The 24,024-nt window shown below is 40.7% G+C and overlaps 2 protein-coding genes across 2 annotated transcripts; one reads left to right on the top strand and one right to left on the bottom strand.

Moving 5' to 3' along the window:
• Positions 1–19,408: 19,408 nt before the first annotated feature.
• Positions 19,409–21,818, bottom strand: foxi3b (forkhead box I3b). Its single transcript, XM_071517691.1, has 2 exons — positions 20,969–21,818; positions 19,409–20,740 (listed from the first exon to the last, which is right to left on the bottom strand). The coding sequence occupies exons 1-2, from the start codon at positions 21,567–21,569 to the stop codon at positions 20,172–20,174; spliced, it is 1,170 nt and encodes a 389-aa protein (XP_071373792.1). The 5' UTR covers positions 21,570–21,818; the 3' UTR covers positions 19,409–20,171.
• A 1,358-nt stretch (positions 21,819–23,176) lies between these two features.
• syce3 (synaptonemal complex central element protein 3) lies at positions 23,177–23,620 on the top strand. Its single transcript, XM_071517692.1, has 2 exons — positions 23,177–23,285; positions 23,436–23,620. Exons 1-2 carry the CDS (start codon positions 23,177–23,179, stop codon positions 23,618–23,620), a joined length of 294 nt encoding a protein of 97 aa, XP_071373793.1.
• Positions 23,621–24,024: the final 404 nt, after the last annotated feature.

Genomic DNA, 24,024 nt, shown 5'->3' with positions numbered 1-24,024 from the left:
TTGTTATGATGTGTGCGATAGTGTCGGCTGTATGTGTGTGTGTCTCTCTCTCCCTCTCTCCACAGATGCATGCATCTCTCCTCACCGCTGCTGTGCAACCCCCTCCTTTTCTCTTTGTGTTTATCCCGCTCACTCTCTCATTTGCGCTGCATCTCTTCCGTTTTCTCACTGCCCCCACCTCCACACACACACACACACACACACACACATACATAAGCACACATATATATGCATGCACTCACACAAGTACAAATACACACACACATATGCGCATGCACATTAACATCCAACTTGATCCTCTATATCTATTTTTTCTCATTCCTTTCCTCCCACACACTCTCATTCTTTTGGCCCCTAATCTCTATCTACCTCTCCTCCTCCACTGACACCGCACCTCCTTCTGGGCTTCGCAGCTCTTCTCTGTCTCATTCCCTCACACCCTCTCACTCCTCACCTCTTACTCCGTTCCCCAGCATCAGTGTGTCACCATCTGAAACAAGCGCACTCTCCATCTTCACATCCACAAGATAGCCCATGTGGCTCCCATGTGAGATGAAAGTACCTTTTCCAGCCTTCTATCTTATAAAACTTTCTTTAGAAAAATTTTCTCATCTTTCTTTTCCTACCGAACAGCTTATTATCTAAACCTATTAGGACCTGAGCTATAATAGCAGCAACTGTTCTCATTCTTGTCCCTGCAAATGTGTTGATACTCTTGGTGTTGCTGTTGATGATGATGATGATGGAGATGATGATCACGATGATGAACATCACAGTGATGGTAATGATGATGACGATGACAATGAGGATTTTGTTCTTCCGTCCACATATTGCAGTCAACCACACTCCAAAGACCAAAGCAATTTTTATGCTAAATGGTCAGTCATTCGGGCAAACCCTTTTGCATCAGTTCCAGTACGGGTGAGACAACGTGATTAATCTCTGTTAGGTCTTAGTTTTCCTCTGGCACACTAGCTGAGTTTCAACTCCAATTACGTAGCTTGACCTCCGAGAGCCCACTGAAAGCAGCTCCAGCATGTGTGAGAAAGCCTGGAGGATGTACAGCTTAATAACGCCTTATGAGGTTTCAGTACAGCCACTCTACCTGCCGCAGCCTATTGTCTTCCCAATCCACTTTCCCCTGTGCTGGCTCATGAACTGGTCGCTAACAAGCTGATATGTTGCTACTCCAAGTTAATGCACCAATAACTCAGTATACGCATAAAGCTTATTCTTATTCTAATTCCATGCACTAATGGCTCTAGTCTCTTTACCTTTAATGGTTATGTTGAGGAGCGGTGTGGACTGAACATAAAATAATCTCATTTACATCTACCTCATGATTTAAGTCTGACTGCACACAGTCCCTGACAATGAATGAGATGAATGGAGACGTTTGTCTCAGTACCTGAAGGGGAGGATGTAAATGTTTGATGTGCGAGTGACTGGTGGGATTTGGCATGGGTTGCTTGCCAGAGTTAGGGGGCTAATGAATAATTACTGTATAGCCACAGCAGCAGTGCCAGACTGGCAGTCAGCTCACAGTTAGCCAACAGCCAATCCACCTAGCCAGGTCTCTGTTCACCTGCCTGCATGTTCATTTGTCTTTCTGCGTCCACATCTGCCTTTGGTTGACTGTGTTTTCCTGTCTGTCTGTCTCTGTGCCCAACTGTCTGTCAACTTCCTATCCATCCCAGTCTGTCTACCTGCTCATTTATCTGTCTCTACTTCTTTATTATCTAACTCACCGTTCGTTTTCTTTTCTCTGCTTGTCAATTGCTCCGTTTCTGTGGCTCTTTATCACTCATCCTGCATCCTGTGTCTATTTATCTGCCATTTATCTATCTATTTCATATTCATTTATGTCTGCCTTTCTCAGTCAATTTAACTTTAATGTACTATAAAAATTGCAGATGTGTCATATACTTGAAGTTTGATTGTGCCTGCAGTTAAATCCCTGCAAATTTCGAGAAATGTTCCAAAAGCTAATGGGGAATGAGCCTGGCTCAGACACAATAGGCGCCATGTGGCAAAGCGGATCAAATGGCCCTCTGGACCAGATCATTAGAATCCTCACCATTTTAATCCAGTTGTTTTGGGTGTACGGAGGTGTGCCCAGCATTGGTGTTACACATGTATCTGTGTGTGTGTGTGCACGCATGTATCTGTCTGTCTGTCTATGCATGTGGTTGGTGTTGATAACACTCCTGGGAAAGACATAGTGCCTTTCATCAGCGTACCAGCCTCACTCAGTGGGGCCCACAATTCAATCATTGGTCCCTTTTGGCAACTCCCTTCTATAATTTGAAATGCAATCTATCAGCCAAGGCTCACAGGACTCCACCACCACACAGAGTGAGATCCTTCTGATTGTGTGTCACTCAGCTCCACTATCTATTCCATCTGTTCTATCCTCTCCTGTACCAATCTCCCTCAGCATCTTGCTTCCTCTCCCCATACATTCATACACCAATCCATCCATCCACCCAATCAACCATACATACATACAAACATGCATGCACACATACATCCTTTCCATCTTGTTCTCTGTCCAAGAACATTTGATGCTGCACTTTGGTTCCTTTCTCTCCTGCTACCCATCTTTGCACTTTTCCATATCTGTATCCATCTATGTCTCTCTTACTCTGCCTGTCTCTCAGTCGCTGTCTCTATTTCACTCTCTCTCAATCTACAGCACAAATAAGCATTTTGAAAACCCTGTGTCTCAGGTAATGCTGCCCTCATCTATACGCCGCTGCCAGAAAATGGAAACGTCACTGCTTCTGCGTGTCCCAGTGATTTGTTGTCATGTGACAAATGGAAATGTCACTGGACTGCCCAGGAGAGAGGACAGAGATAAATCTTTCCTAAATGACTTTGACGGCTGCCATGTCCAGGAGGAACATGTATGAATTAACGTGGCGTCGACTCAGTCCCCCTGCCCGACCTCTCCATCCCTCCGCTCGGAGCCAGCTGCCAAGTCCCCCCCGTGACTGTTCAGCCACGTATGAGCAGGGTGAAATGTTTTCTCTTATCTTTCTCTATATGAACAGCACATGAGACAGTAATGAATCATCCTTCTCAACCCTGTTTCCCAGTACTCACCTAGGCTTTGTTGGCGTTCGCTCCAGGCTTATCCTGTGGCAGCACTTTGTGAGCGTCCTTTGTGAGTCTCTTGTCTTTGTTCAGTCTCTCTCTGGATAGAGTAAATTGTATCCTCTCTATCTGTCAGTATTCACAGCACTGATTGAACAGTTGGGTAGTCAACTGGCTCTAGTCCTATCTTCTAGTCCCTCAACTCATGATCTCTCTCTTTCTCTTTCTCTTTCTCTCTCTTTCACTCTGTGATGCAAGTACCTGTACTTGTACATGCACACACACACACACACACACACACACACATACAGATTCAAGCAAAAAAATAAAATTCACGTACTACATTGTAATCTCACAGAAATCTTAAATCCCTCCCCATCCCTTATTGAACCCTATGCATACATCATTCCTCTTTTAATCTTTTTAATGGTATAGTTTTGGGTGAGGTGTCTTTAGCCCTTTCAGGTGTTTGATTGCATGTGATATCAGCTGCCTGGTCCCTCCAGAATATTATATTCACACTTGTGTGATTGAAATGCTTTGAAAACAATGTTCATAGGGCATGGCACAGCAATCTGCTTGGGAGTGGGACTAAGAGCAGAAACCAACCTTGCGGACTGTTAACAACAGCTGCATTCTGTATAACAGTTGAGCAGTTTATTATATGTCCAGGCCTTCAAACAAATAGAAACAGCATAGCAGAAAAATATCCATTGGTGCGACTCCCTGGCTCCGCTCGGCCCTGCATAACTGAATTAATTGCTCTTAATTAGTATGTTCTCTGCCAGTGCCAATAGATAAAAATATAAATTAGCTCATATATTTGCATTAATACTCAGAAATTGGTAAATTGACAGTGGCTAATGAGGGGATTATAACTACAGGATTATACAGGACTATAATGTATGCGTGTAGCCAGGGTTGTTTTGATCATCCTCAAGGATATGAAGAAGAGCTTATCTTTGGCTGGAACAGATGTAAGTAAAAAGGAAAGGAACGCTGATAGCATGGTCTTGCTTTCTTTCTTTGAATAGCAGATTACATATCATAAATTTGCTCTGGCCTGAGAATACATGAGCTTGAATATATGAACTGTGCTTAGTGTATGATTAGAAACAAATTTTGTTCAAGCAGGTGTAATATGAAACTGTGAAAAGAATATATATATATATATATATATATATATATATATATATACATTATAAGATTATTGATATATATTTTACATTTTATATTATAAAATTTACATATTTGATATCTCATCATACATTTGATATTTCAAACATACTGTATATTACATTCAATAAAGCTCTTGTATGTTCAATTAAGTCTGTTATTGTGTATAGTTTTTGTGTATGCTATATTGTTATAGAAATGTCACCAAACAGCTGGTCTAGGGTCTCCTCTCCTAACATTAATTACCAGATGGACGTATGTGACTTTCTGCTAAACTGTATTTAATGTGGGGCATGTGTTTTGTTTGTTTTGTTTTTTTACAGAAAACAAGTGGTATATTAAAAGAAAAACTGACTCTCAGTGAAAAAACAGCCACATTTAGAAAAAAGAAAAGTTATTCATCTTCAATTCAGCTTTTCAGGTGTAGAATAAATTTTTTCCACAACAACCTGTGCATCAACCCATGTAGTTAATAGAAACATGGATAGCACTTTACAATGGCTTTTTTCCAGTGCATGAACCTTTAAGCACCGATAACATTTGTTTAGTCCCCCCTAATTACGTTATTGTATCCTGTAATTATTTTTTAAGTATGCAGTAATTACAAAAACAGTTATACCATAACTACCTTATTAGTCTCTCATAATTACAAAATTATTACCCTTTAATTCCAAGACTTTACCCTGTAACTACAGCATTGTTATTTTATTAGTACCCCATAATTACAAACTAGTTACACCGTAATGTAAAATAAAGCGTTACTGATAATTCACAAGTCAAGTTAATGTTCTGAATTTTCGGGACAGATATACACATTGAATTATGTATCTCTAATGGCACATGACATACACTGAACAATGCGCTACTGACTGAACTAGTGGAGAAGTTATGACACGACTTTGTTAGCGGTCAGAGCCCAACAGAACAAATGTTTTTGGTTTAGGAGACGAGCAGCTGCTCCACTGCTCTCCCATGGGGACTTTTAGGATTTGGAGCTCAGCCTAGAGGGAGTGAAAATAGAATAATCCAGTGTGTTGTAAGCTGCTTACTCCCTCTGCGTTAACATCTTATTCTCTGTCTTTGGCTGGCATCCACTTGAAATTGCTGGATGGCTATTTAAACTCCAAACCCTTGTTTCCCTATAATTGGAAAACATTACAGCTGCAGATTGAAAAAGAACACAGCAACACAGCATGGCTCATTGTTTCAGGTGTAATGGCATTCATTTGATTGACAGTAATGTTCAGGAAATGGAAATTGACATTTTAATTCACAATTAAGTAGGTGATAAACCTGAGTAAGCCATTGACACTTTGATCTGAAATATAGCTGGTAGGGCAAAGGTAAATTTGCATGATTTCAGACTCATTATCACATTCTACAGATACAATAACACCTAATTACCCACCTGTCTTTAATCCTATCCATATCAAACCAGCATTGTTCCTTTTTTCCTCAGGGAACAAGCTGTACATATTAGACAAATTCTGTTTTGATACAATAATAATACTATGGATTTTAAATGGGATTACACTAATCTTTACTGGAAGAGCTTTGGCCATGTGCTAGCCCAGGGGAAGAGGAACCCTGCAGAGACCAATCGCCTGCTCTGCCCTCAGGTCCACTAGGGCTGACAGCTGTTATTAGAGCTGTCAGTCGTGGAGAAGACTGAGAGCGGCTCTCTATGGGCCGGCTGTATCTGACCTTACCAGAAAGGAAAGTCTTCCTATCATATTGGTAATTCAGCAGCTGTGGGATTTCACCATCCTCCCCTCAAACGTCACACCAGCCAACCACATGGGAGTTTTAGGCAAAAAACACTTCAGGGTCATTCAGAGTTGCGATCTTTCATTCAGTCAATCCTGATCTATCTGTCATAATATGATTCCACAAACAATGTACACTTAAGCATAACAAAAATGTACAAGCTGTGTATAAAGGTAGAGATTCTGCAGATTGAAATGGTGTTAAGTGCCAGTTCCCTGTGTGTAAATGTTTCAAGTCAGTACCATTGGGACTAGTGAATTGACAGCTAGATGTAGAGTGGAGAAAAACACAGAGGCCAATAGAGTGCAAGGATAAACTCCAGGGAATAGAAGTAGCAGAGCTGCCGGAATAGGCGTTGGTGCACCAGGCAGGGTATCGGCATCCTCATTACCTATGCTGAGGAACCTTAGTCATTAGCAACACCTCTATTGCCACATCCTCTAGTTGTCTGGATCCTGTCTCTATCTTTCTTTATGTTACCATTAGCAACTTTGTTGTCATGGTAGTGCTCCGATAACAAGCTTCCGTCACTTTCTCTCCTTTATTGCTCCAGCTTTGCCATACCATGTAATGAGAAAACTCTCTTAACAGGGTAGCAGAAACAACATTACAACTCTCCCTCAGCCCCTTGCTCGCTCTCTGTATCTCTCTCCCTCTCTCCCCTACTCAATTCTCTCCATATTTTCAACTCTGTCAGTCCTTCTTTGTCCAATCAAGTGGAATATTTTGTCCCATGCTTCCCTATGTGAGTGCTCCAGTCTGCTCCTGTTTTTTTTTTTTTTTTAGAAGCAGTGAACGCATGAATCCATCACACTACTTTCCATCAAGCAGCCCGGTGGATCCCATGGGATCTCATCCTGGCCCGAGTCATTCAGGAAATCAGCTGTAACCCTGGCAACAACCAGCACAGAGGACAAGTCAAGGGTGACAGTACATATAAGCACTCCCAGTTCTGAACCTCTTTTGAACCATTCGTTTACGCTTCAAGTATTGTTGTGCCATAGCAGTTATCAGCCATAATCTCCAGCTTCAACATTTACTTCTTCATTGTCTTCCTGGTGCTTCTGCCCCGACAATCGCAGCTCGGGTCTATCAGATTATGACTCATTGTCTCACCATTCATTCTCTTTTCCTTGGGCCTGTGCCTCTCTCTATTCATAGCATTAGCTTTGGTACTGACCTCACCTCTATGTAATTCCTTGGCTGTATTCTCTCTACTACAGCAGCGCTTACTTTTAACAAATCAGTCTACTGACCCATAGTCTCTCCTTCCAGAATCATCCTCTTTTCCCCGGAGCAAATCCTGTCCCCTTTGCCTTTCTATTTGAAATTCAGATGAGTGGAGCGTCAGGAGTGGTTATCGTCTGGGCCCGGGTGGCATCTTATTTAATTCCACAGGAGAGAAGAGAGGTGAACAGAGAATATGTTACCCTGTCACCTTCACCATGCAAGCTCTGATGGGCCAGTGGGACTGGGAGGGAGGTAATAATGTCTATCTGGGTACCCATATTGGGTGCCTGTGTTTGTGTGTGTGTGTGTGTGTGTGTGTCTGTGTCTGTCTGTGTCTGTCTCTGTTGGTCTGTGTGGGAAGTCTATTTTCTATGATTTCCATTGTTTTATGTTTTAATTTTTTTTTTCAACCTTCAATCTTCCATCCAGTTTGATTCAGTCATTTTTTCATACCATTAACTAATGTCTGTTTTTATTTGCTTTGTTAATTAATTTTGCTCAAATGTTTCTGATTAATAATAAACAGAATTCTATTAATTCAGTAATCATTCCTCTGAGATGCTGGCACTACTTTGTTTTGTTTTGAAACTGTATTTATTACTTTTTTGTTTACTTATATTTCAGTTTAACTTCAGTTTTGCCACATATACAGGGTATATGTTTTCCCTTTGATTTCCATTTCTTCCATTTCTTTTTAAGCAAATGTGTGTTCTTAGTGTTGTGCAAGTGTATGTGTGTGTGCGTGTGTGTGCGTGCGTGTCTGTGTGTGCACGTGTGTATGGGGGGATTCGATATAGACTTACTGTACTCATGTAAGCTGTTGAATGAAGATTTTCCCTGCAGCAATGGCAAGGACCAACTGATCAGCATGGTCCAGCGGAGACTCCTCCACCCACATTCTTACACACACACACACACACACACACACACACACACAAGCAAGCATACTGTTACTCCTTTTGCCATAGGGGAAAAAACACACCAATTAACATGCACCAGTTGATTTACTCAGCAACTGGAGAAAAGCCCAGTGGGAAGATGAAGGTTCAAAAGGCCAAGGCTGCATATGGCATGTGCAAACATAGGAATAATTAGGCATCCAGTTGTTTCTTGAATTTATAATGACTTCTGAGGGAATTGCAGCTAAATAGCTAATTAGTGGGTAAATGGCATTAAAAATCACAGATTTACTGTCATGCCCGTCTGTGTTTATGGCCATAATCCTTCCACCATGTTGATGAATAGGTGCATGCATGAACAAATTAATTCTAACTGGCTGGTTCTGACACATGGATGTGCTGAATATGGAAATTTTATGTTGCGGGGGAGATTCTACATCCCTGCTGTCTACAAAATGTATGTTACTAATGTATTATTACTATTATAATAATTTTCAGATTGACAACGAGATATTTGTTGGGTTTGAATGGGTGTGCAGTCTTAATCTTAAACCTTCCCTTTACAGTTACAAGGTTTTTTAGTGATAAAAACCCTTTTGACTTTTGCACATTTTGCAAGTAAAAATCTAACTATTCTTTTCTATCAACGTGTAGTGGGAATTCAAGAAATGTATGTGAAAGTATAAAATTCCAGTAACATAAAAATCTAGTTTGCAAAAGCATTTCCCCCCTTTCCTCACTTGGGTTATATTGTCTCAGTGGCAAAATCATCTCATAACATAAACTGTTCTTCATATTTAGGTAATAGTAAGACATTTTGAATTTCCTGGATTGCAAAGAAAGAAAAGTATCATCTCTCATCACTGTATATAAAAGTACCAAGTCAGAAAGTCAATCAGTACTTTCTCTTCTTTAATTTTACTATGAAAGTCGACAAAGAAATTGGATAGAAAAAAACCTACTGACACCACTACTCAAGGGGGGTGAATACATAATAATAATAATAATAATAATAATAATAATAAACTGTATTTGTATAGCACCTTTCATACAAGAAATGCAGCTCAAAGTGCTTTACAACCAAGAAATTACACGCATGAAAATAGACATAGAATGAGAATAACATAAGATGGAAAATAAAACCCACTGAATAATAATAAAAATAAAGTTAAGAAATAGAGTACATAGAATGCATAAAATCAAGTAAAATACAACATTTTAAAAGAAGTGCAGCAGTGCATAATTGCGAAGCAAGTGCTAAAAAAAAAAAAAAAGAGTTTAAGGCCCGTATCACGAAAGTCAGAGCTAGTTAAAGGCTAAAGTGAAGAGATGCGTTGTTAGCTTTCTTTTTTTAGCTTTCTTTTAAAAATATTTAGCGAGCTGGCTTCCCTGATATCTATAGGTAGTGTGTTCCATAGCTTTGGGGCATAATTGACAAAGGCTGCATCCCCGATTTTCTTTCGGCTGTTGCTGGGAACCTCCAATAAACCAGCAGCTGATGATTGCAGTCTTCTTGAAGGCAAGTAGTGAACAAGGGAGTTAGTAATGTAGCTTGGTCCTAGCCCATTAAGGGCTTTGCATATAAGGAGGAGGACCTTAAAATCAATTCTAAATGTTACAGGAAGCCAGTGTAAAGCAGCTAAAACTGGACTAATGTGCCCTCTTGGTTCTGGTTAATAGCCAAGCTGCAGAGTTTTGAATAAGCTGAAGTCTCTCAGTGTTTTTTTTCGGGAGACCAGTAAAAAGTGCGTTACAGTAATCAAGTCGGCTTGAAATAAAGGCATGAATCAGTTTTTCAGCATCTTTTTGATTTATAAATGGTCGTACTTTAGCTATGTTTCTAAGGTGGAAAAATGATGTTTTTGTCACCTTGTTAATGTGGGACTTGAAGCTTACATCTGAATCTAGGATAACACCAAGACTCGTAACCTCAGATTTAATCCAGGGAGTCAAAAAGATAAAAAAGAACTGCAACAGAAAAAATACTTAAAAATAGTTGGTCAGCGGGGAAAAACAGGAAAAAGTTGCTGAAAATAGATAAGCCAGCAAGGAGCAAAGCAGAGAGCATCTGGTCAGGGAGAAAGCATGTATTACATGTATAATACATGTAGAGCAACTACTGCATATGCCATTTGAGTAGTATAGGGATTAATGTTAGGCGTGGTAATTACTTACTGGATTTTATAAAGTGGGTTTGCTGCTCATATATTGGTTAGCAGTCTATACTTGGGGTCTCTGGTGGGATAGTTTCTTGGGAGAAAACATGCCATTTTAATGATTGTCGTGTGGAAAGTAAACTCATTTACTCTGGCTCTGGCTAGTGCTCCTGGTGTTTTCTGTGTGCGGACACACTTCAGTGGCTCTCAATACAAATCCTCCGCCTTTCATCTCTCTCTCTCTCTCTGTCTCTCTCATTCTCTGTCACCTCTTCCTCTTTCTTGCTCAATCGCTGCTTATCAGACGGGCTTGTTTAATGTGATTTAACTCTCCTTCCTCCATCCCCCCACTCATTACTTTTCCAGCATCCTCCTTCTGTTGCCCTCTTTTACCTCCTTCCCCCTGTGTTTCCCTCCTAACCTTCCTAGAGCCTAGAAACAGTCCACCTATGTTGTTATGTTCTCTGCATGCTCTTGTGTGCCTTATTTATATGGAAATGATGGAATACTGGTTCACTTGTTGAGTAAATATATGCACACAAGTGAATAGGAGTGCAGAGCAAATGACTGTGATACGGACATGTATGTGTATGCAATCCTTATCGAGGCTTTTCATATAGAGGCACAGGCTCAGGAGGAGGGAACAATCAACTATAACATCAGTGTCTTCAGGCACAATGTAGAAAGTGCACACAACTGAGTCACTGAATCGGCGATCAAGAAAATGCACCATATGCACACAATGAATGCACAATCTCCAAATACTCAATATGTCAATGTGTTTGTATTTTATATTCTACTACATATACCATGACTGCATTTGTGAGATGTTTCCATAACTGGCTGTAATGTATGGTATAGACCCACACAGTGGTTACCATATAAGGATTCCAGTCTTCCAGGTGGATTGATTAGGTATTCAGATCAACCATGTGTGAAACCCCCACCCCAGAAGGACAAAGCAGGCAATTAAACTACTATTGATTTCTAGTTTGACCTTACTGGATCCAGAGATCTGCAAAGTAATGAAAAAGGAGATGGATTTGTAAAAAGGTTGGTGGCTATTATGTCTTCATTATATTAGAGGGGTATAGTACTGTAGCATGGTATGCTTTTGATGCAGTGCACCATTTCATAGAGTTAATGATGTCTGAGGGTCTACACGCATGAACACACACACCAGTATGCACGCACACGCACACGCACACACACACACACACACACACACACACACCTCTGTTATAAACTTGCATGCCATATCTGCAAAAGTTTATACAGTTCTTTTAAAGACCACTAGATGGGCCCTTTCACTTTTAAATACCTGTTACTGTAAGTCCTACATATGTCACACCTGGTCAGGACGCTAGACACTCAGCTATGGGTCAAATGATAATTGGAATTTATTATTACAATTTAATTTAAGAAACCAGATGGGTGGGGTTTATTATATCCTGTGGTTGCCTAAATTCTGCCCAGCAGGGCATTGGACATTAATAGAAAAATAAAGAGATATGGCTTACTGTTGCAGACATCATCCGTTTACAACATGAGGTTTAGTTGGATGAAATTATACACAAACTGATTCTGATTCTGTTAACATTGTTACAAAATGTGTTTTTGTGATGAGAGGTTTTTGAGAAAAGTTTTTGTTTCGGGTCTGAACATATCAGTCACTATTGTAATGGCATTATGCATGACGTGCTCATGCCTATTTAACAATAAATGCCACGGAAAAGTATTGTATTTTTGTATCAAAATCCCATTACTCTTACTTCCTGGAAAACAGTGTATATTTAGTGATTACCTCATGATGTACCAGTGGGCGTACATAAAAACTCCAACCAATAATACCATCACATCTTTTTGAAGAATCCCACCCCTTTGCCCTTCCCTTCAAATAAAACTTCCTTTCTCTCCTTAAATGATATGCCATTGCACTGCATACTGCATGCTGAATACACACAGCCCTCACCCCCCTCTGAATCCTCTCTTATCTACAAAAATGAGGGTAATTTATTTGCTTCCAGTGCATGTTTCTGTGTGAATCAGGATAACCACATAGTGCTGGGCAGCTGGCAGGCAAACAGCAGTGTCAGAAGCAAGAATGGAATACCTAAATTTCCAGTGAAAAAACAAAACAAAACAAAAAGACACCTTCTAACTCTTATTCTACTCTTTCCAAACATTTCCCTTTCATGATTCCTGGTAAAAGGAAAGCTGTGAGACACTGAAACCCTGACCTTGTAATTTTATTCTACTGTTTTACTCACTTTAAATTGCTCTGGATAAGAGTGCCAGCTTAATCCCTGAACTGTAAAATGTAAATGTAAATGAGTTTCACACATATCCTCATACATTTACACAATTAAGTATTTTTTCTCTGTAGGCTATAACTCTTGTTGGCTTTATTCTGGTTGTCCTTTTAAAGTTGTGGTCATTTGCCATGATCTGGGTGGTGTGATGCTAGTTAAGCAGGCACCACAGTGACATCATATTATTTGCAGTGGAAAGACATTTGGTAGTTTTTGGATAATTCAGCTACAATCTGATCTTTATTTAGAGGGCTGCCAACAGAAAGGACAACCTATTTTTCTGTAAAAGTTATTGCTGAAATAATTGTTACCGGAAAAGTAATATACTACTTCAACATACTGAGTCATGTAATAGTCTAACACCTAACACTGGTGAGCAGAGATGCAAGCAGGTTATCACATTATCAGGTTATCAATGAAAGCCCCAAAACAAAACTGCATTCATGGAATAGCCAAGATTCTCTTCAAGATTAATATTTTTGCTTGACTAAATGCACTGACTTGATTGTTTGACACACCTGATCTAATCCAGCACTGTATGTCTCCTGTTAAGCCATACTCGCAGGCAAACTGAGAGGAAGCGCAGTTGAGGTGAATGAGTATCCTCAAAAGTTTGTTTTCTCATTGTCCTATAATTCAACAAGTGGGAAAATGCAAATAAAGAGAAGAGGGTTATGTTACATGAGGCTTCCAATTTCTCACATGCCCGATGCAGCTCAGCAGATGTTCAGTCAGACATACACACTTTCTTTTCCTCTCTCTCCTTCTCCCTCCCTCGCTGCAAGGCCCCGCTCATGTCGCCATGTTTGCTGCATGTTGACATGGCAAATATTTTAGGGTGAAATAGCAGTGATTCATATATACACACACTCGCTCAACTCTGTGTTTGTCTTTAAACTTCGCTTTTCCCCAAATCGTGTATATAAGCCGCGGTTAGGATGGGTTGATCACTCACTGCCTTCTTCTCTGGAGTTTGAGAGACTGGAATGCTTTGTTGCTGTATTTTTGTTTGTTATATGGGAAACCTTTATGGAATTTGCTGGAAAACTGGGAGACTATCCTTGGACTAAGATTGTCGGACATTGGTGATGGCGACCTGGCAAGCGTCTAAACATTTAGGCATTGTCATGATTCACATTGTTCATTATTAGTATTAGATTCTGTGACATTTATAGCACAATTGTTATTTTTAAAAAGTGAGATTTAAGTGCTTCGTGTATGTCACAACTCCACTGACCAGCTCTCCAATACAGGCTGTGATCTGAGAATTTGTTTGAATTATAGCATTTACCTTCTTCAGCTGACCTCTAAAGAGCACAAAAAAGAAAGGGTATTCAGTGACTTGCATATTGACGACAAGGTATTTCATCCCTTTCATCACCTGTGTGCGTGTGTCAGGAGTGTGTGTGGGTGTTTACACATAACAGCAGGCTGGTAGTGCATGGGCCCACTCCTAACTGGAGCACTGGGCATGACGACATGTCTCCAGGCTTCACGTTCTGTTACCGTTTACTAAACAGCATTGATAGGACATGACTGTTTTAGTAAATACAGAATGTGTGTGTGTGTGTGTGTGTGTGACTGTGGCCTTGTCTGTGTGTGTGTGTGTGAGTGTGTGTGTGCTCGCGTCCTTGTGTGTGTCCTTGTGTGTGTCCTTGTGTGTGTTTTGGGTTGATTTGGTACCTGGGCAGTTAGCTCTCTGTTCAGCATGCAGTTATCCAAAGTGAAGTAGTCACTCTTTCCTCTCTTACACAGCTCCCACATTAGAGGAATAAACATGAACAGAGTTGACACCTGTCTGATTTTGTCCACTACAAAATGTCTAAAGTGTGGTCATTTTGTATTTATTCAATGCTAATGTCAGACTGTTCTCACACACACACATCCCCCATGCATGGCAGGTATGGTATAATCGTTCTCTGTCTGAGTTTATAATATAAACACCGCACGCATGTATGCCTTGCACTGCACAAGCGCATGTGCACACATGCGCACATGCACACACATGCCTACAGAATGTGTGTGTGTGTGTGTGTGTGTGTGTGCGTTCCGTTAGTTCGACAGGTGTGTGGAAGACTGCCACGAGCCAGGCAGCAGGTGGAGATGAGGATTTATAGATTTTAATCGCATCACTCTGTTGAGCAATAATTCTACTGCCTAAGGCAAGGAAGGCCCATAGTTCACGTGTGATTGATGGATGCTGTGTGCCCTTGAATCATAGAGAACTAATGTGTTCCACAATACATGTATATTAGCTCGCACTACAATATATCACAATTTAATTCTGAGCGCACCATACTTGGTAAAGATAGCAGAAAATCCAAACAACTGAGGGGTTTTGCAGTGAACACAAAAAGCACCTTTGAGACAGGCTGACAAAGATATGCTACACTGACAAGGGATAAAAGCAGATGAGTGAAAGGAAAGGTGTCAGGAAGAAAAAAACAATGTAATTTATTTAATTGTTGAAAATATTGTCAAATTAGGAATGCCATTGATGACATTGCACCAGTTAAGGTGAAAATCTCTGGTAAGCAAAAAGCACCCTGGAGAAATGCTATGTCTGTAAAACAACGGAAAAGAGAATGCTGAAAGGCTGAACGTAAATGGCAAAAAACAAAACTTCAGGTTCACTATGATATCTACAAAGAGGAGCTTCAAAACTACAACATTGAATTGAGAAATGCCAGACAATCCTTTTTTGCCAAGATCATTAGTGAAAAAACAATGCACAATGCACTACTGTTGATAGACTGATAAATCCCCCAGCATCAATTGCCCCAGAGCTTCTTTCAACTGCTAAATGTAATGAATTTGCTGCCTTTTTCAGTGATAGGATTGTGAGTATCAGACAAACAATCAGTGCTTCCATGTCTAACAGGAAGGTTATGCCTCCATTTCCTTCACACATAAATCATGTAAGTAATATGGCAAATTTTACTGCTATTGCCTACACAACACTTGAGGACACTATACAACAGCTCAAGTTGTCCACCTGCTGCCTTGACCCTCTGCCCACAAGCTTTTTTAATAATGTTTTTAGCTGTTTGGTGAATGAGCTATTGCAAATTGTTAACAGCTCTCTTTTGTCTGGTGTTTTCCCAAATGCTTGGAAAACTGCTGTTATTAAGCCTCTGTTAAAGAAGAGTTGCCTGGATGCCCCTGTGATAAGTAATTACAGACCTATTTCCAATCTCCCTTTTATTAGTAAGATCCTGGAAAAAAAAAATTTCAACCAGCTTAACAGCCCTTAGAGTTGTGAATGATCTTCGTATAAACACAGATTCAGGCAAGCTTTCAATCCTTGTACTTCTGGATCTTAGTGCTGCATTTGAGACTGTTGATCACACAATATTATTAGATAGACTAGAAAATTGGGTTGGACTCTCTGGCCCGGTCTTAAATTGGTTCAAGACCTACCTGCAAGGCAGGAACTACTTTGTGTCTATCGGTGACTTTGTCTCTGAAAGGGTCAGTATGACATGTGGAGTTCCACAGGGCTCAATCCATGGCCCTCTTTTATTCAACCTTTACATGCTTCCACTAGGACATATCTTACAGAAAAATAGCATTCACTACCACAATTATGCGGACACTCAGCTCTATATATCTCTTTCTTCAAGTGACTTTGGTCCTGTAGATTCTCTGATTCAGTGTATTGAGGAAATTAATGACTGGATGTGCCAAAACTTTCTTCAGCTAAATAAAGACAAAACTGACGTAATTTTCTTTGGTACTAAGGAAAAGAGGCAGACAATTAAGGCTCACCTTGACTCCCTGTATCTCAAGAGTAAAGACCAAGCTAGGAATCTTGGTGTTATTATGGATGCTGATCTCAATTTTAACAAACATATCAATACCATCACAAAATCAGCTTTTTATCATCTTAAAAATATAACCAAAGTACAGGGTCTTATGTCAAAACCTGATTTAGAAAAGCTGATACATGCTTTCATTACCAGCAGGTTAGACTACTGCAATGGTCTTTTCTCTTCATCTGTATGTAGATGTAACAGGTGTTATCTTTATTTATTTATTTTATTTATGTTTTACCTATTTTATACAAAATTATTCATCAATTGGCGTCATGAACAGGATCCCAACAGGAGTCTAGAGGAACTCTAGTGAGTAGTTTCTCCGCTCTGACGGGATCCTCAGACCGGTATTGAGAATTGAAGGATTTCTTGAAGTTTATAATTGTACTTGTTTAGATGATCTGTGTTTTGTTCTAAAGGAACATTTACAAGTCCTATAGGGGCTGTGGGGCCTGCCTATAGGGTGGGGTAAGACCACTGGAAAGACTCTAGGCTCCTTCGAAGAATCCTTCGAAGAATCCTTCAAGATCGCATCTAAATTGATTTCCTTTTGAGAGGAAAAATTGAGGGAGTCACTCTCAGAGAAGATATACTGGCTGACCAGGGGTGTCACCAGTGTGAGAGTGACTGCTCGATATCTTTCTTTCTTTTGTTTTTAATGTAATTTTATGTATTTTTTCTGTTTTATGTGAAGAACATTGTATTTGCCTTGTGTATGAAATGTGCTATATAAATAAAGTTTGCCTTGCCTTGCCTTTACCTTGCCTTTGCCTTGCCTTGATTATTCAGCCAGACAAACGTGCAACCAGTGCATGAGGCATCTGTCCAAATAAAGAATACATTCAGTACTAATGCAAGTAACAGACTAAACCGAAAGAAGGGGAGTTCCAAAATATTAAAATGTGTATTGTGAGTTTGAATAAAAGCGAATTGACTTCGGTTTCAGACAGTCTGTAAGGTAAATCCCTCAGGTTTTATCGTTTCTTATCTGTAAAGCTCCATCTGGGACACTCCATTCTCATTTTGACCTTGTCATCCCTATCCTTGGCATGATTAACGGTCACAAATTTGCATCAATTTGAAACTGTCTGAGTAAGACAGCAGAAGGTGATGTCTGCTGTTAATGGCGTCTCCGAGACAAAAGCCCTATAATGTTTCTGTTGGCAGATACACCCAGAAAGAGCTCATGTGGGATAGACAAGGCGAGGGCAACCCCCATTCTGTACACCAAAAATAATAATAATAATTGGCTATGCAAACAAGTCAAGATGCCAAGACAATTTGGGATGGAAATGTGACATGTTGAGACAGTGATACCTTTGATATTCATTGCACTATTCTCAGTCCTTCCCTTCCTCCCGCACTTTCTTTCTTTCTTTCTTTCTTTCTTTCTTTCTTTCTTTCTTTCTTTGTCTTTCTTTCTTTCTTTCTTTCTTTCTTTCTTTCCGTTTCTTTATACTGATATTCCTGATACCACCCCTGAGGAAAACGCAGCTGATCCACTTTGTAAAGATAATGTCTGGAAAAGATATGTTATTTGCATATGAATTTGGCACAGTCATGATTCCCGGAATGAGTTCTGAGGTTTACAGCACATTGAGAGGCAAGACATTTCACACAGTTAAATCAGATATGCTTGCAAGGCTAACAAAACTGATACGGCAGGACTTTATGACCCATCATTTGCAACCTCATCACAAGTTTTGAAATCAGTTATGCAAATTTTGACAGGTTGACCTCTTTGCCTCCAACTACTAATACACTGTGTCATGTGTGCCAGGATGTTAAATTCCACTTGATCTATTCTATGTATGAAATAGAGGAGGTGTGTGCGTGTGTGCACGTGAGTGTTGGAGGGAGGGAGGGAGGGTTGGGGGATTAATCTTTCTTTCTTTCTGTGTTTAGGGTAAATGGCCGTCATGCTGCCTGTGTTTCAGGGTAAATAAATGCCTAAGGCAGGCACCTATCAAAGGGTTTATCTTTTTTTAAATAGCACATGTGCAAGACAACTTAAGAACAGAAAAAAATAAAGCTATGTTAAATACTTGGCAAATTGTATTAATCACACAGTTGAGCAGTTTAATTTAACTGATGATTCTGTGGGGCACAAATTGTCAGCATGGCAGGAGAAGAATGGAAAAGATGACTGAATCGTTCTTTTCTCCACAATTTTCACCAGTGTTGGAACATATAATATGAAATATTAACAGATAACATATGAATATGTTATCTGTGCTATTACTATTGCACTATTGAGTTTATCAGACAGACAGGTTTATCAAAGCATATAAAAGAGAGTTCCAACCAAGTCATCTGATTGGTTAAAAGAGTCAATTCACCTGTTGCAGGGGCATGTATCCTTTGCTTGTTGAACAAACAAAGCCCTTAGTTGTGGTATCATTTCCATTGACTGTCTAGAGTATTAGTTAATTAGCTATATAGTTATGGTAGTAGGCCTAATGGTGAAAGTTCACAACAATCCTCTACTTGCTTGGCAATTGTTGTGTGACAATGTTTAATATATTCAGCATTTAATTCATTCCTCAGCATCTTTACCCCTTTTTACAGTTGGTCCCGCTCCCTTAACAAACCATAACTCATGCCCAGTCAGCAGTATTCATGGATGGATGGTGTGAGAGAAGGATTTTAGTGAAGAGGGACAGTATGGGAATGTGGATTTTCACCGTTTAGGAGAATCAGTTAACCATCCATCACAGAAAGATCAGGTTACACTGACATGTAGGTTTTACCCTTTCACTGGTCATTGCTTTCCTGACAGGACTGTTTTTTTGTCAGGACATGCTTATTGCCTTGTTATTCTTTTTTGGTCTTTGGAACAGAGTCACATTTCATATCTTTATCAAAATTAGCAGCGCTAAGCAATACAATGTGTTCTTAAACACCAATTATTCATTGTTCATTATAGGAATAAAAAGGAAAATGCAACTTTAGAACTCCAAAACCTTTTATTCATATCAAAAACACAACATATACATCATATACCATACATTATGAAGCCATTTTGTACATTAACAAGTGTACCAACAAACCAACAATATAAATGTATACATAAACATTACACAACACATAGACATATTTACAAACTACAACCACCACTTCATGTATCTGACTCTCAGATTGCAAGGTTATCAGATTGATTATTTCCAGCCATCACGGAAGAGGCTTGAACAGAAATTCTCCCCTTTATCCTCTGCTGATTCTATAAGGGCAGTGACCATACACCATGTAGACTACCATGTAATTTAACTACTCTTCCAAATGTGCTGTCTGAGCTTTGTACAGGTGATACCATCAAAGGACCGTAGATAGAGGAATGTGGAATGGCCTGATGTCAGCAGGAGATCTGACCAGGGATCTGTTAATAATGAGTCAGATCTGATAGAGACAAGCTTTGCCCAGAATAAAAGCTGATTGAGGATCTGATAGTGAGGCAGACTGGGGTTTTAGGGAGTGTCAGTCGTAGTGCAGTGCGGCTGACTCAGCTGTTCCTGTGGGAATCAGAGCCTTTTTACTCTACAGTCAGCGCAAACACACTGCTATCTCTGTGAGTGTGTGTGTGTTTGTGTGTGTGCGTTTAAACAATGTTTGCTTTCTTTCTTTGACAACAGCATAACCTCACCACCACAGGTAAATTTTCCTGTCGTGAGCCTCTTGTAGTCGCTTCAAACTAAGAAACTAATTTCTCTCCCGTCAGTCTCATCAAACCTCTGTGCCCTCTCGAGGGTAGAGGATTCCTGCTGATCCCAGTCCGGGATAGAAATGCCCATTGAACTGGCTGAGGATGGGGCTGCTGTACCCGAGAGAAGAGTGGGTGGGTGAGGAGGAGAGTGCAGGGGGAGGTGGCAGCGGTGATGCCCACTCTGGGCCGCCTGAGCTGGGGGAGTAACTACCAAAGCTTCCAGGCTGCGTGGGCCTCTGAGGCCCATCCATGGGGAGGTTGATCTGCAGCGGCCTGCTTAACCCATCCCCTCCGACCTCATTAGCTGCTCCGGCTGTCACGCCAGACATCTCAGATAAGAAGCTGCTCAGACAAGGTGTGGGGCCTGAGGATGAAGGGGAGGGGATCCTGTCTGGCGTGGGGGCGATGTCGAGGGCAGAGTTGCCGGAGTGCTTGGGGCTGCCCCTCTCACTGTCACCTGACTCAGGAGCCCCCGAACCCCCCTCCCCGCCAGAAAGAGAATCTGACTTCCTCTTCCTTTTGCGGCGGAAGTTTCCATTGTCGAACATCTTCTCGCAGTTTGGGTCAAGTGTCCAGTAGTTGCCCTTCCCTGTAATATCAGAGTGGGTGAGATTAGTTTTAGAATTGAAACATGAGACAATAGGTTCATGAAACTAGGTTAACGAAAATAGGTTGATGAAATGCTACACACCGAGAATACACAAGAGCACATATTGTGTAAGGCTTTCTTCTTTTGAAATAGTATAAGCCTGTGCTACTTGCTTGTTTCAGAAAGACATTCAAAACATATAAAAAAAAGACAGGTATAAGTGATTACCTGGATCATCCTCGTCTCTTGGTACTTTTTTGAAGCAGTCGTTGAGTGACAGGTTATGTCTGATGGAGTTCTGCCAACCTGCCTTGCTCTTGTTGTAGAAGGGGAAGTTATCAGCCACATACTGGTAAATTTGACTCAATGTCAGCCTCCTATCTGGGGCCCCATGGATGGCCATGGCGATGAGAGCGGAGTAGGAGTACGGGGGTCTGACCAGCTTCATCAGGTCTTCCTGAGAGGGGAGCGAGAACCAACCCAGTTCCCCTCCTGGACCCCCGGCTCCAGCGGGGCCCAGGTAAGGCCTCTGCATGCCGTAGTGCTGAGGGACAAAGGGGGGTCCGGGGTTCCCTGGCGGGCTGGTGGTAGCCAGGTAAGGCGACGTGTTGATCCCGGAGCCGTTGAACCACAGGTAGGGGTTGGAGGAGGAGGTGGTGTAGTCGCTCAGGTCGTAGGAGGACGGGGTGGTGCGCTGAGGGCTCGGCAGCGAGGGAGGAGGGTAGTAACAGTCACTGTACATGCTGAGCTCTGGGGGCTCCTGGCCGAGGCTAGGGAACTGCGGGCCACACCGAGGAGGAGACTGGCCCTGGGCCTCGAATGAAGACATTGTGAAGGCAGAGTTTGTTCTCACCTTTCCGAGTCTTTTCTTAAGCCTTTGCCCTTGGTTGTCCTTTCTTTCTGTGTCAAAATCTTTTGCCTTGAATTTGGAAACCCTCAAAAGTCCTTCTCTTGTTCAGTCCTTGGTAGATCTTTAGTGCAGGATGTGAGTTGATCCGAATTGTGGTCTCTAGGCTTCTGAGTTTTATTGCTCTTTAATTTCTTCAACTAAATTGTCTTCCTAGAACCTGTCTCCTTTTTGCCCTTGCTTTATGTCAGAGATGTCACCTGTCACACCTGCTTTATGTGTTTCCCTGGAAACACCCCCAGTCTCTTTTGATTGGTTGTTTTCTCAGGTGAGTAGTTTTTTTCAGTTTTCTCTTTTTTTCTTTTGTCAGCTAGTTCCTCCAGGGGTTTTAGCCTACTTACTCTCAATTAAAGAATTTTCCACTCTCACTGTTAAACCAACATTAATGGAGTTCACAATTAGCTGCAATTAACATTAACAAGCTTCTCCTACAGCTAGTAACAAGAGAGCTTAAGACCATCTTGTTATCTATGTAATTAATGTATTGTAATGTAAATGTATTCTCCCTCATTTTTGTGCTTTTGATAAATATTTGGGTATTTCATGTAGCCTATTTTAGTGTTATTTTGTATTTACGTATTGTAAAACTCTTCTGTAAGGCTTGAGCTACACATGTATGAAAGGTATACCTAGGCCTATACTCCACAGATAAAGTATTATGATGATGACAATGATGATGGTTATCATAAACGGCTGAACAAAATAAATAAAAAATATATATTTTTAAACCAGCTTTGGCAGTAGCAGTAGTAGCAGCAGTTAATAGTAGTAGTTACAGCAATAATAGCAGTAACAGTAGCAGTAATAGGTAGTAGTGATTTTCCAATAGGAAAGGTAATGTAGACCGTGTTTTCCTACAAGCCAATTAGGCAACATTCTGTCTGGTTTGCTACAGGCACTACAGGTGGCACCAACGTGGTCAGGCCAAATATTAGAACTGGAAAGATAGGGTAACTGTTGGCTAACTTCTAACATTATTAAGAATTATAGTAATCCTATAATACATTTTAGAGGGATGCTATACAAATACCACAGGAAAACTACAAGTGTCTAGTCACAGAGATTAAAAAAATACCATAATGTAGGCTATGATAAGGTTACTGTAAACTGACTATTGAGTGTCACAGACAAACTTGAAAATGCCACATCACGTGGCTGTTTACTTTTTGAAGGCAAGTGAAGATGATTGTAACGTTCTTTTTCAAACATTTACGTTAACTAACTACTTCCTGAACGGGAGACACTGAGAGCTTATCGTAAGTTTTTCCATATTTCAAATTAAATGATAACTTTCAACGCCTAAACTAATAGTTGAAATTCAGGTTAGCGAAAGTAAAATAGCTCGTTTTAATCTATATTCCAACATTTTGATTAACCGGAGGGTAACATTCGCCAACGTTAGCTTGCTCGGTCACTGTGTCGTTAGCTAACGTTAGCTGCCATGACAACCCAACGTCAACAATGGCTTGCTGGCGTTGCGGAGAAGTCAATGTGTGAGTATTGTTGATGAGAAAATTGCCGGTTTGTAGATGGCCGATTCACCTTCCTCCACTGAGCTTCAGCAGAATAGCAACGAAGACATGCTGGAGTTGAACAAGGACTTGGAGAGAATGATTGAAGACGTTGAAAATATATCAGGTTTGGAACTGGCTTTTATCTTACTGTATCATGATGTTACTCAAACAGACTTTACTAAATTGGGTTTCAGTTGTCTTTGGTGAGGACCTGTGTTAGAAATCTAACATATGAGAGAAACAGTTTCCTCGTTCTTTTTCTGTACACCTGTAGTGCAGCTGACCTGGATGGCCTATGACATGGTGGTACTGCGGACCAGCCCGGAGCTGGAGGAGTCCATGCGGAGACTGGACGAAGCCTATCTCAACTGCAGGGTTGCTGTCTGTGGGGAACATGACCAGGAGCCAGAGATGGACAAGTGTCCTGAGGAAAATGCAACGCCACAGACTGATATGTGATGAGATTCTTAGTTTTCAGATCATAGAATACTGAATTGAGATTGCCTTTTAAAAATCGTGTTTAATGGCATGTTGCATGACTACAATACTGAAGTTGCTTTGGAGAAGTAAATATTTTGACTAATTTGTCTGCCTGACCAGTAATGTTTGTGTTGAAAGAGTGTGTGAAGTTATCAGCCACATACTGGTAAATTTGACTCAATGTCAGCCTCCTATCTGGGGCCCCATGGATGGCCATGGCGATGAGAGCGGAGTAGGAGTACAGGGGTCTTACCAGCTTCATCAGGTCTTGTAGAGTATTGTACAGACTGCAGCACTTAGATTGTAATCAGTTGATGGTAGTATGGCCTGCAAATAACCCTTGTGTTGTAAGTAATAAAGAGATGTGCTCTCTGTTTTGCCTG

Source organism: Centroberyx affinis, unplaced genomic scaffold (genome assembly GCF_046629955.1).
Source record: "Centroberyx affinis isolate AG114_WGS23_722 - 3 ecotype Tasmania unplaced genomic scaffold, CSIRO-AGI_Caff_v1 ptg000514l_1, whole genome shotgun sequence".
Taxonomy (NCBI): domain Eukaryota; kingdom Metazoa; phylum Chordata; class Actinopteri; order Beryciformes; family Berycidae; genus Centroberyx; species Centroberyx affinis.
This window is presented reverse-complemented; position numbering and strand designations above follow the sequence as displayed.